The 19,724-nt window shown below is 39.2% G+C and overlaps 2 protein-coding genes across 4 annotated transcripts in view; one reads left to right on the top strand and one right to left on the bottom strand.

The window, feature by feature from the left end:
* LOC126920581 (dopamine D2-like receptor) overlaps positions 1-9,940 on the top strand; it is a 96,643-nt gene extending 86,703 nt beyond the window's left edge. Inside the window, exons 5-8 of one of the 3 annotated variants that reach the window (XM_050731188.1) lie at positions 946-1,046; positions 3,848-4,024; positions 5,549-6,021; positions 6,088-9,940. In XM_050731188.1, the coding sequence (XP_050587145.1) occupies positions 946-1,046; positions 3,848-4,024; positions 5,549-6,021; positions 6,088-6,296 (960 nt within the window). In that variant the 3' untranslated portion in view covers positions 6,297-9,940. Of the gene's footprint in view, positions 1-945; positions 1,047-3,829; positions 4,025-5,548; positions 6,022-6,087 lie in introns of all 3 variants that reach the window. The other 2 variants (XM_050731186.1, XM_050731187.1) reach the window with 2 other exon arrangements.
* Positions 9,941-10,486: 546 nt separating this feature from the next.
* On the bottom strand, positions 10,487-16,809 carry LOC126920582 (uncharacterized). Its single transcript, XM_050731189.1, has 8 exons — positions 14,680-16,809; positions 14,010-14,574; positions 13,622-13,872; positions 13,147-13,310; positions 12,401-12,939; positions 11,648-11,875; positions 11,380-11,528; positions 10,487-10,708 (listed from the first exon to the last, which is right to left on the bottom strand). Exons 1-8 carry the CDS (start codon positions 14,689-14,691, stop codon positions 10,682-10,684), a joined length of 1,935 nt encoding a protein of 644 aa, XP_050587146.1. The 5' UTR covers positions 14,692-16,809; the 3' UTR covers positions 10,487-10,681.
* Between the last annotated feature and the right edge of the window lie 2,915 nt (positions 16,810-19,724).

Here is a 19,724-nt window from a genome sequence, read left to right as displayed (position 1 = left end):
AATGCAAAATCGTTTATTTGGTCAATTAACCATAACGTATAATATTGTCGGCCGTAACAAGTAAAACTCACCAAATTACGTAGATATTAATTTTAACGCCATATGGAGCAAAGTGTTCCGCAGATACGCTGGCTTTTGCGATTACGTTGCGGTTAATCATAAATACGGCTGCTTCGCTATTCTACGCAAACCGGAATACATAAACAATTTTGTTTGCATGATTGCTTCCATTCGTTACGATATTAATTTCCGATGACGTGAAATATCGCGATAATAATTGCGTAAAACAAATTTCAAATTCAACACTTTATAATTCTACATTCTGAGAGCCTCGGCTGACCGAAGGCTTTGTACGACCGAGATTTATTATTTCTCAGTGGAGCCGATAAACAATGATATTTCAACAAACAGTGTATTGATTTCATAACAAAGAATAGTAAAAAGAAAAGCGAAGAAAAGAAAGGAGGAATAGAAGGAAGAGGGATATTTTCATTGCAATTCGAAGAACAACGTATCGTTTGTTTGTTTCTTATGGGGTTGCAAGACATTCGGCATGAATATATGTATACATGTATAGTCATAATGAATTTAACATCGGAGAAGAAAACGATACGCTACGAAACGCCGATATAAAATACGTACCTCTTATGTTCAGTTATAATGCATCCATAAAAAGTTCTGTTTCTCAACTTTCGTCTAGCAACTGCGAGTAAAATTGTCTAATACGCGTACATTATGATGCTGTGTATCCATGTGAGGAATATTTCTTATATTTCTTATATCTTAGATACAAGCGTCGCGATAAATCTCGCTGTTTTAATATGTATAGTTGATAACAGGTGTCATGCATTACCTGTCTTATACGCCATAGGAAGATTTATTTCACGCGTTTGTATCGATTACCAAATTTATGTTGAAACAGTGATTTTACTTTACCGTTTCCAGGCACTGAGGAACAGGGCGAGAAAAGCAAGGGCCAATAGAAAGCCTAACTTGGGTGACATAAAACCGGGCAGCATAATCGAGAACATCGCGCATACACGCAGGTAAGCCGACACATTCGCTTCGACCGTTAACGTTGGCATTCTTCACGAATATACCAAGAATTTTCTAGGAATTCCAGTCGAACCGCCGCTGGTTAAGGGAGAAAATGGATGTAAATTCTTTTGTTAAATTTCTGAAATTAGCAAGAACATACGACCGTCTTATACGCTTGAAAGCTTAAAGAATTTTTATTATTTCTCATGTTAATTACTGCAAAAAACAGAGGAGATTTTAATAAACGATCAATTACGTTCGAAAATCGTGTTTAAATTCGTGGAAAAGATCGGGGGAGAATCGAAGCCGATACTTCGTTGATAATTTCTTGATCATTCCATAGCATGTATTTCATTTGCATGTATCACTCTGTTGCACGTCCTATCGTACAGAGATAAATGGTGAAGTTGCGGTTTCATAAGTCATACTTGCATTTGCAACCACGTCCTTACCAATTTGTAGAACGTCCCCTGTGCACGTTGCACGAACGTGCAATTTCGAACAAAGGAGTGGCGAACGTAAATAAGAATTCCCTTTAGAAAGGGGGAACGATTATTTGACAAAGGGGCGATAGCATCGAACCAGTGCTGCCTTTTAATAGTTTTCAACGATGTTCACGGTAAACAAGACGTCTGTTGGTAGGCTGCTAACGTCTCAATGAGTAGTTGAATGTGTGTAATTTCTCGGCGAGGCACGGATATAACGAATCGATATTCAATTTCTACGATTTCGCGCGTCAGAAGATCAAAGAAGGCTGTTTAAATAGAACGAATAGCTACATATATTCGCGAAGGTGTCGCAGAGCGATAGTCGGTCGTCGCGTCGCGAACAGACAAACTGGCTTCATTTTGAATGTGTCGCGTGTTCCTCGCGCGAGTCATTTTTTTCAATTTCCCGCGTATAACTGCTGCATTCCAACGAGAGACGATTTCTCGCGAAGATTGGCCGCGCTGGCGAGAATATGTCACTAAAGAAGGAAAGATGGCGGTGAAAAGAAAGGCGTGTAGAAAGGGGAAGAGCTAAGGCGTAGTTGAGCCTGGAGCATCTCCGTATAATACGCTTTTCCCGCGCGCAGGCTTCATTTCCGTTGTCCCGGGGTCGGCGTACTTGCCTTGAATAGCCAACAAGTTCGCCTCGATTTAATTGCCGGCTTTTGTACTCACCTCTTCCTAAGTGTCGTACATTTGTTCATCGATGAGAACCGTACAGAAGGAACCGTTGTCTTCCTTTGCCAGCGGACTGAAAGGCACGTAGTCTTGTTTTCCGGTGAAGATGATTTAATACCTACTTCGCCGTTTTTCCTTTCTTCGAAAGGAAAATACCGGAGTGGAATCCATCTTCCGAACGAGTGGCGAAAGATCGCGACTTAACTTCTGCCGCCGCGCTTTGACTTATACTTTCAACTATACTTCAGAGCTGTATGTCGCTCACCAATGGAGCAACAAAAGCAAGAAGGATTTTCGAGTTAAACATTTCGAATTAATCGGATTAAAAAGTTTGAATCCACATAAAGGGTATATATATATATATATATACTTATATTCAAACGCAACTAGGTAGGTAATTTGCAATGGTATTAAAGATGTGACACATCGGTTGCCTAATTATTATTTATAGGCTCCTTCCAGGTTCCTACGGTTGCATAATACCCTGTACAAACACCATCGATAAGTTAGACTTACAATTAGATGTTTATAACAACAGTTACACAGTTTGGCTATACGACCGTATCTTTTCCCCTGAGTCCCATGCATTCAGCGTAATCTCAGGCCTGTATTCAAAATTCGCCCGATACTCCACCCTTCCCATACGCTCTTCTACTCCTGTAGATTTTACCCCCGTATCGTTAACATTAGCGTCGACATATCTTTGTACTCGTCCTGATTACAAGATACAAGTAGTTCCTTTTCTTATTATCCTACGTAATCAACGTAGATTACTACAGTCAATGACTATATTAAAACAAGCAGTCGAGGATTCGATTGTTTATAAATTTAGCTTAATTCGGAATATATCAAAGCGTGAAAACTTTCCAATTCGTCTGTTTGTTACTCAGAGGGATTTCGGAGAATAGAATTAATTATCTCTTCTTCTCGTTAAATTTTTTTAAGACGTCATATCGAACATATCGATAAGGATAAGGGCGAAAGTTTCGAGCAAACAAACGCGACGAAGTTGGTGGAACTATCGTTTAGATGGAACTGTGAATCGCCAATCCAAGTTTTAACGATATCGAATCCCCATAATCCGATTATTCGGAGTACGCGGCCGGTTGCGAATGTTCATATTAATTCACGGCATGAAATTACTTAATAAGTTTAACTTGTAACCACGCAGTGTGCTCGCGATAATGGATTAGAAGTTACTCGTAATTCGTTTCGAAGCGTACCGCAAGATCGAACAGGTAAACGTCTGCCGCAAAAGTAATTCTAAATTGCTCTCTTTCGATAATTGTATTATCGGGCGGATCGATCGAAAGCGAGCCAGTTGAAATATCAAAGGTTCGAGCTTTTCCCTCGTCAGAAAAGAATTACTTTCCGACTTTCATTTTAGCTGAAACGCAGCCGAGAATCCCTGTGAATCGCGAAGGGCACATTCAACGAAGTAAAAGCTAGGTTCTTTGTTCGTGGCAAAGTTCCGAACGAAGTCGCGAGCGCAAGCGTAGTCGCTTTGTGCATGATAGATTAACTTTTCCCCTTTGCCGGATTAACGCCGCGCGTCGCCGAGGAATACTAAAAGCATGCTAAGTGTAGAAGCTTTTTTTTAGAGGCTTTTGACTAAGATCACGTAGTGGGTATTCTGTGGCAAGGTTTGCGGAGACGGCGTTGGGAGCGGCGGCTTTCGTGGCTCCTGGCATGGAAGAGCCGACGAACACCGCGTCCGGGAGCAACGAAGACGAGGACGAGACACCTCTTGATCCTGTTGTGGTCATCTCGAACGATAAGAGCACCGAATTCTTTTTGGCCACTGTCGTCGAGGAAGCAGCGTAAGAATCAAATAAAATTTTTCGATCGTCCGTAGTGCAGACGAACGTTCGCGTCGCACAACAACGCGCTGTTTCGTAAGCTTCCCTTCCCTTTTCCCAACAACTCGTAATTAATAAGTTTTACTGTACGGCAAGCAATAAAAAAGATATGTATAACAAGTAGTAGTAGTATAGGACGGAGCATAAATATTTTTAGGAGATGGTAGAAAAAACACAACAGCGAACAGTCGAGGTTCCACCTCCCTTACAGAATGAAGAGCGGGGGCGTTAAAAGTTACTCGAGCAAATTAACGAGGCTAAAAACAATGGTGCGAGAACAAAGCATGAACCGACTAAAATCAATTAGCATTCAAAACCAACGACGTAGAACGAACAAAGGAAAAATACTATTTTACTGTTCATTGGAGGGAATGAATTTTCTTTTACTTCGAGAGACGAGAGTCGATCTAAAGTTACATCTTAATTGATTAGTTAATTTGCGAATTAAGATAGTATCGTACCTTATATGGCATTGTTTTCCGCCCAAGCATCGCCTTTTTCTTTTATAATTCCTCCGGCTGGCTACTTTATCTTCGGTCAAACGGGATCAGCGATCTTGTCTGAGAAGAACGAGCGGTAAAAGATAGGGACTGAATTGTATTTTCCGCGTAAGAGTCGGATGAAAGGATGCTTGAATTTTTTATATTGCCTACGAGTCGATAATTCATTGGCGTAAAGAATTACTCACCGACACATTCGATAAAAATAGGAACAAAACACCGATAAACTCGGTCCACTGTGAAATCGATTCGTTTGTTTGTGGAGTGTCCACTGGTCCAGCAAGTTGGAGTAGTAACTGTATTGATTGAACGCGGAAGACGCGGTTTCGATCGATACATTCGTTTGCGGTAACAAAACGTAAGTAAAAAAGAAAAAAGGCGGGCAATCGCGATCGGCACAATGCAATAGGTAACGAGTAGATAGGAAGGACGATAGATGATTCGATTTCTTCGTTTGGTCGTGCTGAATGCGGCACGCTGAAACCATATGTATCGCGTAGGTATATCTATGCAGGGTTTTCGACTCTCGTACAAGGATCTGGTTACGATATACGTCCGATGGAAATTCGTAATAATTCTGTGATACACCGACTAATGGTAAGATCGATATGTACCTATCGATCAATATACACGGGAATCATGCTCCATGCACCAATGTCTTTCGAAACTAATCGCCGAGAGCGACTGCATCCACGGTGCAGCAAGTTTAATTACATAGACAGATTCGTTGTCAGCCGTACATGTAGCCGCGTGGATAGCGCGTTAATACACGGGCGTGCATTGTTCGAGCAGTCGAACATTTCGAACGAGATGCCATTACAAGAAGTAATTTCTCGTTCGTGTTTCGTTTTCGGCGATAAAGGCGAACGTTCGTCCCTATAATCATGGTACACGAAATGCTTTCACTCGTAGGTTCAGAATTGCAAGCTGTGCCGGGATATGCTAAACCTGTATCGTTGGAATGCTACTGATACTCGAATTGCAGTTGTCGTTTCAGCGCAGTGGCTCAAGCTCAACTGGGTGGAACGCAGAACGTCAGAAAGGATTCTGGATATGACGGTGCAGCGAGCAGCACGGTGATTCACGAACCGTTAGAAACGAATTCCAGTCCCAGCCCGAACCCACGAATCACCTCAGCTCCGTCGTCCTCCACTTCTTCGTCGCCGCCTCCGAAAAGTGCGGCGACGAGCCAAGCTTCGCAACCCAAGAAGAACGGCGCTGAAACGAACAAGCAGGAATTAAAGAGGCTCAAGAGCGCCGGTTCCCTTCTCCCTCTTCAACTTGGACGAACGCCAAGCGTCTTGTCTAGCTCGTCTACCTGTAAGAAGGACAAGAAAAATGCCGTTTCTGGCTCCCGGTTTACAATATACAAAGCCAACAAGGCGAGCAAGAAGAAACGAGAGAAAAGCTCCGCGAAAAAGGAGCGTAAAGCTACGAAAACGTTGGCTATTGTGTTAGGTACGTCCGGTCGATTATTCTTCTTTCCTATCGTCCGACAAAAAGGAAATCTATTCTCTTTTACAGGTGTCTTTTTAATTTGTTGGCTGCCGTTCTTTACCTGCAACATCATGGACGCGATTTGCACGAAGTTGACAGCGAACTGTCAACCGGGTGTCACTGCTTTCATCGTGACCTCTTGGCTAGGCTACATGAACAGCTTCGTAAATCCCGTGATTTATACTGTGTTCAATCCTGAATTTCGCAAAGCCTTCCATAAATTGGTCAGCTTCTAGACAAATTACAGCATTTAAAGTCGCGTTTATCTTGAAAGCAGGAACAACGAGACATCGGACAATCGAACAGCTCAACATTTGTTCCAGCTAAAGGTATTTATCGTATTCGCAGACCTCTTTCGTAGTCGCGCCGTTTTTCGTAGGTAGACGTTTAAAAACCAATAACTTCCTGTGGCTCGTTCTACTGAATCGTGTTTAAATTTCGCGACGGACTTGAAAAACATTAGCCGCGCCGTCACAAATTGCAACGTAACGAAACTAAATCGAAGCTTTTTACGAGTGAGAACGGAATTACATCGCGTACTTTTTACTCGTTGTTTATCGGAAGTGCAGATCATCGTTAGTATTCTCAGCACTCTCACACCCAACTATCGCGCGATTTCATTGGTCGATATCCCGGCGATATCACACCGGAGGCAACGTGCATCGATGTTAGGGCTGAATTACCAAATAAATATTTAAGCTAACGATAAGTAGTCGAATAAATGATACACGAAGTAATCGGAAACGAGCGTCGGGGTGTTAGAAACACAACGACGTGGTTTATGCGTTGAACGCGTTCAAATTCGCGTTATCCTACCATTTCAAGTAATCTAGTTGCATAAATAACAGAAGCACGAAGAGGAAAGAAGGAAATTCCAGTAGATATATTAAGACGATAAACATCAGGTCAAAACGTGAAATCAATGGAATGCGTGTTTGAGCGAAAACACATTATACGTATATGTACTTTGTCGGATATTAAATATACCGTGGCAGTATTATCGTAGCTCCTAAGGTGTAGCAATATTTTCTGGCTCAAAGCAAAGGAACCGAATTGTCAGTTCCACGACAAACTTACGCGTTCTGTACACCTGCGCGTCTAATCGAACGTCTTTGTACTATGTACGATTATTCGAACGAAGTACCATTTCCTTCGTATCGTTTCGAAATTCTTCCGTCGCGCCGTTTCGTTTGTCTTTCTAGCATGCGAGAAAATCGAAGAACAAGCTTCCGAAATTCTTGCATCGCGAGTCATGAATTATACGCGAATTTTATAAATCTACGAAAAGGACGATGGTTGTGCAAGCTTTGGGATCGTGTTTTTCGATTCTCCAAAATTCATTCGTGCAGAATGGGAAAAGAATTCGAGTAAGTCTGTCGAACGTGTTCGATGCATACCGTACCATCTCTACTTCCGGATCTATTTTATCATTTAACACCTCGACGAGAGAATTACCATATTTTTGAACTATTTACATATCAAACTATATACTCGGTTACAGGATTTAAAGTTTATATGATATTCCGCTCACGAGAGGTTCTCGAAGATCCGTTTCTCGTTGCAGTCACTTTCCTTCGATTCCCTCCGGCGTTTCTTCAAAGTGAATTGTTTGAAACACGTTGAAATTATTCGCACATGTTCTTTTTTCTGTGGAACATTTTCACGTTACGACGTCATTTGTTCCAACTCTAATAAAAAGTTTATGTATTATCTTCGGTGTGTTAACCGCGTGGAACGTTCGCGTTCAACTCTACGGAAACGAAAATCGATAGCGGAAGGCGTCCGCTTGTTTTTGCCTCTCCCCTGGCTTCGAGAGCCCAAAGGAATTCCTCGTAAAGATGGCCATTGTATGCTCATGACGCGTTCGATAGAATCGAAGAAATAACGAAACACAGTCGATGCATGCAGAAACACCTGCATCGGCTTCGCTTCGTGTTCCATTTCCGCAAACGTTTTTAAAGTTCCCGGCGTCCGAATTTTCAAACATATCAATACAAGTACGAAGCATGATATCTAACCGTATACTGGCATCCGAGACACGCTTATCGAGCATGTGTATGTGTGTTAAATGGGCTACGCGAAACGGAAGATACCAAATACTAGCGAACGTAAAACGTTATCGTAAAAAGCACTTGTTTCGCGGGACTCGCGATCCTGCAATAACGTCTACAATCAGAGCTTTTTACTCTATGAGTTCTACGAATACGTCGTATCACGTAACTTTAAATTTCCAATGTATATTTGTACATAATTAGTAGAAATTAGTAACGAATTATTCGAACTGTGCAATCGGTTGTAAGGCGATACGCGTCCCTATGTACTCGATCGCCTGCTAAAACCTAGAAACACTGCAATTACTAAACACTAAGAGTAACGATAGTGTGTATCGCTAAATGCTAGGCAAACATTTAGGGAAACTCTTGTCGATGAATTGTGATAAAGCTAGGTTTTGTTACGTACATTTTACCTGGTAAACTGTTTCGAGATATTATACAATTCTTCGATAATAATTTATCGTGCCGAACGAATCGTTCGTAAATCAAGTGTTTTATCTTCCAACGTTTTCGTTATTCGTCGAACTGATCGTAATCGACCGAGAGAAACGAAGTTTGCATCGGATTAGTGAGTGAAATACAGGGTTAAAATATTATACCGCTTCATTTTCGCGCGAACCTCTTAATTCACGTACCTCAAACTTAAATCTTTTAAACCGGTAGCTACGTACATCCGTTTCGTTATAGAGAATCCTCGCCAACAGACTGAGAACTTTATGCCCTTTCATAATGGCGTAACGAACTTTTCACCTAGTTATTGGGGCCGGTGAAATTTAAACGAGTGCCGATTCGCGACAGATCGTGCCACGTGGCATTTTACGCCACCGCAAGATAAAAGGTGCTTCCGCACACAACGGTAGATTATTAATTGGCAAAGTTCCCGTCCTTCGCTCTCGGTCGTTAACGACAGTATAACAGCGAAACTTTGGATCAGCGATCTCCGAATACCTGAAAACCAGTCGCAGATTTTTTTTTCATTCGCGAGAGAATTATCTTCGAGAAGAAGCACCGACCAAAGCTTTTTCCTTAATCACTTTGCGATTAACCACGACAACAGACAGAAACTCGAACTGTATTTCCACGCTGAACGAAAATCAACAAGCCTAGCATTTTCTTTTAACGCAACGCACTTGGAAATGCATTATAAAGTTTCTTACAATCCTGCTAAGATCGCTGTATTTTTCTAACCCGATACATTCCCTTCTCTGTATATAAATGTGTATGTATTATACATGATATACGTACGCGACATAGTGTATCTGTATTGTACCAAGAGAACATGAGGATAGCGCTGTGCATCTATGTAAATATATATCTAATAGACAAAGAACGCGAGCGTATACCAACTGACTGCGAAAGGATCGATAACGTTTCCAGGGGATTCTAATTGAACTTGAATCACGGAAATTCTCGAGAACTCGTAGCAGGCCAGTTTCTACTTCCTCGAGGCGCGAGACACTAAAAATAAACACAAAACGAATATAAGTCAAGTGGAATGTCTTCTAAATGTCCATCGAAAAACGTGTCGCTTTGGTGACAGAGAACTGCATTTTTCCTATGACTTTCTTAATAATTATTACGAATGGTCTATACAGGGCATAGATGTAAGAGATAAATCTTTAATTTGCCGAGACTAAATATAAGCATAACGAATCAAATGGAAAAGAAATGAATATTCAGAACGCTGTATGTACCGATGGCAATACCTATACATATTCACACGCGAATGGAACACATGGGACACATACATACACGATTAATCAGAGATAAGACAAATCGAATACACGGACACTTGTCGAAATTAATAAAATATAGTATAAATTGAAGACGAGTTTTCATTTTACAAGTTCTAGCTTTACGAAGGAAGAATATAGCGGAAGGTAAGTGGCAAGATATTAAATTCATTTTCGTATCTTTGCAGTGTAGAAAACACTTGCCTCTGCAGATTTTTAGAGATCGATAGAAGACGAAAAGTCGGCTGTCCTCGTGGTATTTGTTCGAGTCAGTGCAATTCACGGTGAGAATGGTCCATGGGCCAGTGAGTACGAACGTTGGCCAAATTGAATCTACAACGAAATCGGTTCGGGCTGACTTTTACGAATATCCCTCAAACAGTGAATGCTTCCTATAGTGGTAAGAAGAAAGATATGGGCCGGTGATCTCTGAAATAGCCTGCCTGAAAAAGTACGATGGATCGAATAATGTCAATAACCCAGATAACGCACGATGTGTTAATAGTATTATGTCAGAGTCAATATTGAATGATGATAAAAAGGATTATACGTATAGGCAATGGATTATACAGGATTAATCAAATTGGACGGATGAAGTTGACGGAAATTGATTGAGAAGAAACGCTGATAATCTTACTATTTCTATTAACAAATATTTATTTCTATTATAATAGTAAATTAAATTATATAGAGATAATATTTACGGAATAACACTATGAAATATTTCTCGGCGTAACCTAGAGTTTCTTAAACTTTGGCAACTTGCTAGAATATTTTGTAACGCTATAAATAAACACGTGGTTTTGTACCGATTGGTCCAGTTAGCTTCTACGTTCACCACAAGCGTTGACCCAATTTTATCTACAATAAAAACGTTACATACACGATATAGTAAAATCATTTCGCTACATTCGTAAATAACCGCATAATTCTCATGCCGAAGTTCGCAATTAAAGCACATTATGAACCCTATTTACGATAACGCTGTAACAGCATCGAATGGCTTTGTATCGCGTTCATGTTCGTATGCATATGTATTTGCCGATAGAAAAAATTCCAGCAGGTCGATAAGTTTTCGCGACTATCAGTTAATCCGTAAGTTTGGAAACATTTAAAAAGTCACTCTGTTAAAATGCAACAATCGATGCACGGTTTAAAATTTCTACGTGGTATAGTCAGCTATTACCAGCGAACTTCCATCGTGAATACGTAACTCGTGTTACAAGTATTTGAAACAAAATACGTTCTCGCATGCTGATGGGAAAATTTTCTTGTAAAACGAGCCACCGAACTCGAATGCACCAACTTCCCCCATACGCGTATCATGCATGTTAGAACGTATCCGCTGCACTGGAATAGGTTTACCAATTTCTCGAGCTTCATATTGTATAAGGTAACAGGCGCAAGAAATTCCATGTTGGAAAAAATTTAACACCGCAAACAAGGTGGAAATTTCATTCGAGTAAGGACTTTCAACATTCTTCAGGCTAACTGCTCTCCTAAATCCGCGCAGCTATTTGTCGAAACTTTACCTTAGAGAAAGCAGGAAGTTGATATCGCGGCAATTCTGGCAAACTTAATCCCAATTTTCCAATGTCGAGGTTCGTGGAACGTAAAGTAGGACTAGTTGAACGCAACGTGTAATCTATCCCTCCGAAGCCGCCTAATTGTAACTGTAACCCTGTACAAACCACACGCGTTCTACGAATTAGGCTTTGAACGCTTGGAAAAATAAAGCGGAAATGTCGTGTTCACGAATCCGTGACGGGACAACCGCGTAATTACGTACAATCGATATACCTGTGGAATATGAGTGAGTCCTCGCCGGTTCAAACGGTCGCAATTGCCCTCCATATTGGAAATTTTCGCCAAAGTTCAAAGTTGATACACCAGTGGGAACTTCCGATGAGAGACTGTTGGGTATTCCTGCCGATATGTCGGTGTTTATTCTACCAGGTAGACTGTTGAATGTGGTGCCGATATGATTACTCAATATGTTCGAGGGTAAGCCAGAAGACAGAGACGTACCTGCAGAGAAAACACGTGAATCATGGAGAAGCAATTACATAATTTCGGTTGACAAAGAGTCTTCCATGAAATTGCGTATGTTGGCCGCATATTAAATTGCTTGTCACGCTCGTAGAGAGAATCGCTACGAATTTAGTAACTTGGAAAATACGGTCAACTAATTTTAAACTTCCCTAACCGAAAGCGATGTAATAGCAAAGAAGTGAAAAGATGGACGTTTATCTCGTATGCGGATTATTTTGCCGGTGATGAAAAGAAATCTATCGAAGTTGAAGACCCACGAGAGAGAACGAGTGGATGGAATTTTGAGAATTATAACTGAACTCGAGGCGAAAGCATTGAGCAGAAAGTGGGCTTCCCAATAAAGTTGACCACGATTCGCGGCTCTTTCGCACTGGGATCTGGCAATAAAAGAGTCGAAAGATTAAATTTCTCTTAACGACGGAATCCCTGGGGGCGAGTCCCTCTTGGTCATCGAAGAACGATTTGGTCTGAACCTTATCGATTCGTACGAAGTGGCTATACCTAACGAGAGGCCAGAAGATGTGGACGAATCTTGAGGCACGAAAGCAGACACTCTTGGCGGTGTTATTGGAATGTAGTTTATCGTCTGCATTGGCCGAGAAACCGCTGACAAAGTTGCAATCGGTATACTTGGGAGTGTCATCGTTGGCCTCTCGACTATCGTGGTTAATGGAACATGATTCGCAGTTTCCGATAGAGATGATTGTTGGAAAGGTAGACCATGGTTCGATTCCTGCTGCAGCAGATAGCTCAACAGAGAACTCTGCAAATTGTTCTTCAGAACGCCCTTTGATTCTTCTGGAAGTATGTAATTCAATACCATGCTAGGAATCTTGTTGTTTAGGCTGTTGTTCGACGTATCTGGAAGTGCTTGGTTCAGCGGCAGAATTTTCACGTTGCTTTTGATACCATCTTTCGCCTGTTGGGATAGCAGATAATCAAGCATGGACTGCTGGAACTTGTCCTTTAACTCATTGGAGAGATAATAGGGCGTCGGTGAAGTGAACGTAGTCGGTTGAAATACAATTGGAGGTACGGTTCTGCAAGAAGAACAGAAACAGAATGCATAGAATTCGGAAAAATGAATGCTAATTCAATCGTACAGGATGTCAGCTCGAAGTTCCGTGGCACGTAATGTTCTAATAACGTTAGTTTCAGAAATACACCCTGAACACGGTACGATAGTGGCGGAGGAAAAATCACGATCGATCATACAAGTAATGAATCTTGACAGTGCTATTACATACTGTCGTCCGAAAGATATGATTGGAGATTCCGTGTCCATGACAGGTAAGCTAGCTTCAGTGGTCGGTAAACGAGCCAAGTTCGAAGACTGTTTCGTGGTAACCATAGAGGTTGGTATCGTAGAAATCGTTGAAGCGGATACGCTCGTGGTAGCAGCGTCAGCCAGCTGAAAGCAATTACTAACTTGCATTGGACCTTTTAAGATTCGCGGTCGTTACTTCGCTCGTACGGATTCAGTTGGGAAATTGTAAAGAGGTTACTGTAAATGTTGATTAAAAGTTCTTCAAGCAAAAGTTCTTCGGATTAAACTTCATTTATTACTGTTACAAAGAAATAACGAACGAGCCAGCAAAGTGATCGGTAAATTGTATAGATATAAAGACTGAGCGGAAATGTTACTAAAATGGGCACTGCGCTGTGCAGTACCGCTAAAATTGAATACGATGTCATGATGTACGAAAAGTATATTTCGCTCACCGTATCGGATTTCACGGTTGGCATTGTCACCGTATTCGAGTGCGAATCCATTTCCAGCTCGGAAGTTGTAGATGTATGAACTTGGGTGGTAGCTGAAGTTGCGGAGGAGACAGTAGACAGTTGCCATGGTTTGTGGGTGGTTGTCGGAGCCATTGAGGGTGTCATCGTCGTGGATGCTTCCTCGCTCAATGGCAGAATGTTTCCATACGGCGAAATGGGTGGCACAGACACATATCCAAGACCATGGTTACCTATATCAAAAAAATTTTTTCTTATAACGCGAACTTTCCAAACATCTCTGTTCGAAGTATCTTTGATTCAAAGGATACGATAAAAACTCTTAGTAAATGACATCAATTACAGCCTTTCTTTTGATTAAAGTACTTACCATGCTTCAAATACTCCGAATCTCTACCAACTGAATCGACCTGTTGCTGTCCTGATTGTCCTTTGTAAAAGTCAATTGGTTTATCGTACAGGTCCGCAAATCGAAAATCATCGCGGAAAGATTGCCGGTAAGAGGAATATCGATCGTCTTGATATTCGGGTCGCTGTTCGTTTCCAGAAACCGTCTGATCTTTGTTTTGTTGATTCCTAAACGGTGTTCCATTCGTAAAGACCGAATATTGTCTATGGAAGTCCGGAGCATTCTTAAAAGACGAACTGTTATCGTAAAATAGTCGATTTCTTAATAATTCGTAATCTCGCAACAACAATCGGTTCTTGAGAGGCAGTTGCTCCGGAAAAGAATCCAAATCCTGTCTATATGGTCGATGTCGATAAGATTGGTAGTATTGCGTTTTAAACAATGGCTCTCGAAATGAATGATGTTGCCCGTGAGAAGAAGATGGATGCCAACCAGTCTCTTGATAAGGCGGAAACTCTTCCAAGGCACTGTATCTTCTTCCTTTCTTATACGCAGCGACAACCACAACCATCAACACGAATACGATCTGAGGGAATAAATTTACAGGTAATTTTGATTATTTATATTGTCATCACTGATTAAAATTTGTTGTTAAGCGTCGACTGATCGGTATAAAAGACAGACGACTCACCAGTTTCTTCATTTGATCTTTTTGCACGTTTCGAAGTGCGAGAAAGAAATTGTAAGTATAACCACGCGCAAAGATAGTCTGCGGTCGATCACTGCCATCAACTTTCTTATATAGTTAGGAAGCGGGAGAAAAGCTGTAACTCGCATCTTTTCCACTGCTCCTGGTTTTGTACGTCTTCCAGATCAGGTACGAAACTGGATCTGGTAAATCATGTAGATGGACGCCTTTCTCTTTCTATGACAGGTTCATTGCCAGATATACGATGAATCTGATATATTTTCACACGTGTAACGGCAAACTTAGGAGTTTGAGTGAAACTTTGTATTTTACTTTGCGACAAAATTAAAGATCTGAACGAGCTGTTTGTTTCACCGAAGAAGCAAGAAATTTATCATTTTTACGACGTGTTTAATGAATAACGCGTCCTTTAGGCTTTCAATAATTTACACTCGCTGTAAAATTTCCTCCTTCTGCTTTATGTTTCATAACTTTTCTTAGTAATTGTCGACATCCATTCATTTTATCTGGAACCATTCGACCTTCGATGAACGCTTTGAAACGGAGGAGTTCGCAATCGTAGGATATAAGGGTATTATAAGGTTTGTAGCAAAACCATAAAAGGTGTACGTTCGTTGACTTTTAAAGAGGCAATAGAGATGGTAATAAAAATTATATGTCGACCACACTTATATATGTTCGACCTTCAATTCCGTATAAAAGTGTCGATAACTTGAAGTATAAATCCTGTTCGTTCATCTAGCCGACTAGACTAATAATTTTATCAGTTTCTATTCAGGCACTGATCAATTGATTATGAGTTAGCTTTGAATGTATTAGTGTAGTTAGCCGATTCAATTAATTCAGTGTATTCGAATATTAGCTATTAAATATTTATTATTACGTAATGGCAGTGGATTTTCAGCGCAAATGTGCGGCACTGTGTGTGTAAACGTGTCAGTGAAAATTAAATGTAAATTGCAAGTAATTTACGGAAATTCATTTTGCGAGATCCAAGAGTGTACTTATTCATCAAGACATTGTTTTCATTCCAAATATTTGTCACAGGAATCTCAGTTAGTTTTCAGAGAGAATCCATTAATGAATTATTATAAATGATAATGTTGAACGAGCAAATGATCTCGGTGCAATTAGGGAATATCATTTATAGAAATGTACAGTACGTAACGCGCCCTATAATTTATGGAAGATGAACGGCGAACGTACTTAGTAAAATCTCTTACATCTTCTTCGATCTTTGCAGTTCGTTAATGCTAAGGTTGCGAAGCATTAAGTCGGGATTTTATTCGACGAGAAACTATTTCTCTTATCTTCGACACTCAAGCGCCGACCAAAATTAGCAAATATTACCTTCGAATATGCAATTAATCTTATTCCTTTAAAACTTTAAATCACTTTCTGTCTGAGTAGCGAAAGCTATTTATTTGAAATCTAAATGGAAGTCTTTAAATCCCTTCAATAGATTAAACAAATATTTATCATCGTATTACAAATCGATTGTGAAAAAGATTATCTTCTAGAGGGATAATAAAATTAGATAACGTTAGATAAAGTCAATCATAAAAATGGTAATTGGGATTATCTGTTGTACGCGAACGCGAGTGTTTGATAGATAACGATAGATATACAATAATTAATAGTAAATTATCGTGAATGGTAGAAGGTCATTCAAAGATAATCAAAAGTCCATTGTTTAAACGTCGTTGATGTTTATGTTAAAAGCAAGTAAAACAAGTAAAAATGGTAATGGAAGAGTTACGTTCATTTAAAGCAACGGATATTAAAACCACAACGATGTTTGAAATGATTCAATATACATATTAAACTTGCGCGATTGTTTTTTATTTACGAACTTCATCATATGAAAGCGAGATAATTAAATACGCTCAGAATGCAACCACATGAACATTTCATTGCAATACGGCCTAGTTTGTTTGATTAATTTTTCTCATTTTCTCACTCTATAATCATGCTATATCAGAAAAAGTCTTTTATTATTACATATCTAAAATTACGATACAAATACGTATAATTAAATTCGTGGAAAAGTAACAAGGAATTCAATAGGTTTGATTAATAGATAGCAATCTTTACATAACCATCAATCGATTATAAAAAGATCGTAAAATATACACATCTTTGCAGATAGAAATTTTCATGTTACGGATAGCTACTACTTAACTAATAATTTATAAATTTCTGATAAAATTTCTAACAATATCATTTCATTGATATTACGATGAAGAGTCCAATGAATAATATTTAATTAATCTACAACAAAAAAGGAAGAAGTTAACCTAGTTCCTTGAAACTTCCAGGTCAAATACATATTAGGAGACCAAACATTACCGAGTAGAAAGAATTATAAGTATTATTAGCATTAGTTAACGCGATCGTCCAATATAAATTGCGAATTTCACTTTGATCGCGAACAAAGTTGATCAGAGTGACCATTGTCATCGACGAGAAAGACCTTTTATTGTTACAAACCTATTGTCCCTGCTAATTAACAGTTGGTACTGTTGCAGCATACGATTATACCTAATTAACCATGGCTATCTTTGAAAAACCAATATTCAGTTAAATCGTAATATCAGCTTCTAAAAGTCTATTATATTGTTTCTCTCGAATTTCCTTGGATTTCCTCGGTTTTCATTTTATTGGTAAGTAGAAAACTTCAACGTTGCGTTCCGACTGGATATGTATTCTACAATAATCATACACATGAAAACTTAGACATTCCGGTAGAAACACATATTTTTTTGTTCATATTTTTCCCAAATCATCTTTCTATTCTCATGGATAGATATTAAATGGATGAGTAGAACGACATTTTCCCTGAAAAGGATCCGGCTTAGTAGCGTTAATTAATCAGTGGCTGGATTACAACTCGTAATCGTTATCGGTGCTGTTATTAATCCAATGTCGAGTAGTCGATATTGAAAATATCAACGCCTACATTATATCGTTTCATTCATCTGCAGTACTTATATATCGATGGTTATCTCGTTTTTATTACTTTCATATAAAACTGCATTCTCCAACTTTTCGTCATCTTTATATAGTTCTCATGTTCCATTTTAAAATGTCAACGTTCGAACTCGACACCCTGACTCTATTAATTTTATCGTGTTCGCATCATGTTTACTGCCCTTTTTATAGTTTCATTTCATCTGTATTTATCGGTTACATAGGATGGCTCGATTTAATCGATCCGTACAAATATCTCGTAAACTATAGTTTATTCGGAAATATGAGTCAAATGAAACTTACTTTGTTTCGATGAGGGTATCTTGCGGTGGTAACAAATCTCATCTAAATGGATGTGTGTTTGTTCTTTTTTTTTTTTTAGTGAAACTATTCTTCTTTCTTTATACATTATTCGATATATTTTTTAATCTCCTTGAATCTTGTAAAATTTATCGTATAAAAAACAAGGAAAGATAACGTAGAAAGCTTTCATATTTGTGTGTCCATTGTCTTTCATGCACACAGTTTGACGAAATTAACATTGAAATCTTTTAAACTAGGCATTTTCAGATACCAATGCTTTAATACCTTTTTGTAAAGATCAAAAGCTACATCGAATGATGTATAGAAAATAATGTGTAGTTCCATTTAAGAAAACAGGGATCACCTTGAGATATGCATAAATTTACAGACATCTCGAAGAATTACCAGAAAACGTTCTCCTTGAAACAACAAGTTTTGTTTGAAATATTCAGTATATATGAAATAAATATATAAGAAATATTTGCTTGGATCAATTAAAATAATGCAACCTGCATAATTCTTCGTCCTTTAAAACATATCTTCTTACGCAAAAGTCATATAAATTACACAATCAAGAATAGTTAATCAATATTCTTCCTCTCTTCAGATTTTATTACACAAAGGGATAATAAAATTCAAATTCTTATTTCAACTTCTCAACATTGGTACAATAAAAATATGGATCGCCTGTAATTTTTATTTATAGTACCTCGTAGAATTACCACGTGTTTGTCCTATATCCGATATCAAAATCTTGGCGGTTTTTTACGTAACATTTATGATATTTTTTTCAAATCACGGTTATGTTTCATGCTCGATGGGAACCAACAGTGTGTCACAGCTGTCCAAATATTCCCAGAGTTTACGCGTAAATACGGTATTTTATTTCTAGAGTATTTTTTTATTTTTTATTTCTCGATATAATTCTGGCGCGCTCATCTGAGCCAGATATGGGCTGTACTGTTCTCGCTATTTTTTTTTCTCTCTCTTTGAGACGCCAAAGAGACATTCATCTCACACCCCATTAAGAGCTAAAAAGGCTCTCAGATCAAGTACATTCTTCAACTAGATTTTCTCCTCTTTCGAGGTGCATGGACTTAGAACTCCGTACGCGTCAGACAGGAAGAAAGGTAGGAGGAAAGGAATTAATTTGTTGCCAAGGAGGTATTTGTAGCATATTTTTTATCGCCTACTCTACTAGATTTTCATGAAACAAGTTCGAGATCGTTCAAGTTCGGTCGCCTCGCCAAACTAGGAACAGCCGGTTTTGCGGTCGTCACATTCGTTTCAACCGGTGGCCTTCAGGAATCGATGTTCCGTCGATTATTGAAAAAAGCAATAATGGCTATTGTCGTTCAGCGAAAACACTTTTTTTGCTATACCGGTCGCGGTTGATTAGTTAATTACTCAATGAAAGAGTGTTACATATAGCGTGCAGATCACGTTCTTTGCGAAATTGTTAGAGTAACTTTTACTTGTTACAGCAACTGGAGTGAGAAGATCACATTGGTCAATTTTGCGGATCGAACCAATTTTATCGCGGTTATGTATCACTAAAAATGTCAGGTGCTCGTTAAAATGCCTGCACCTCGACATAAGGTCATGTAACCGTGAAATTCGTTTGCTCGTGAATGACATTTTTTTACATTTTCTCACAATTTCGGAGAGGGTCACCGTTCCATCCGGGAACAGAGAAAATTTGCGGCTAAAATTTTCGTACGGGCGAATAAATCGAATTTACAGTAACTGGATGA

This window comes from Bombus affinis, chromosome 9 (assembly GCF_024516045.1).
Source record: "Bombus affinis isolate iyBomAffi1 chromosome 9, iyBomAffi1.2, whole genome shotgun sequence".
Lineage (NCBI taxonomy): Eukaryota > Metazoa > Arthropoda > Insecta > Hymenoptera > Apidae > Bombus > Bombus affinis.
The sequence above is the reverse complement of the archived record's forward strand: the minus strand, read 5'-3'. Positions and strand labels throughout refer to the sequence as shown.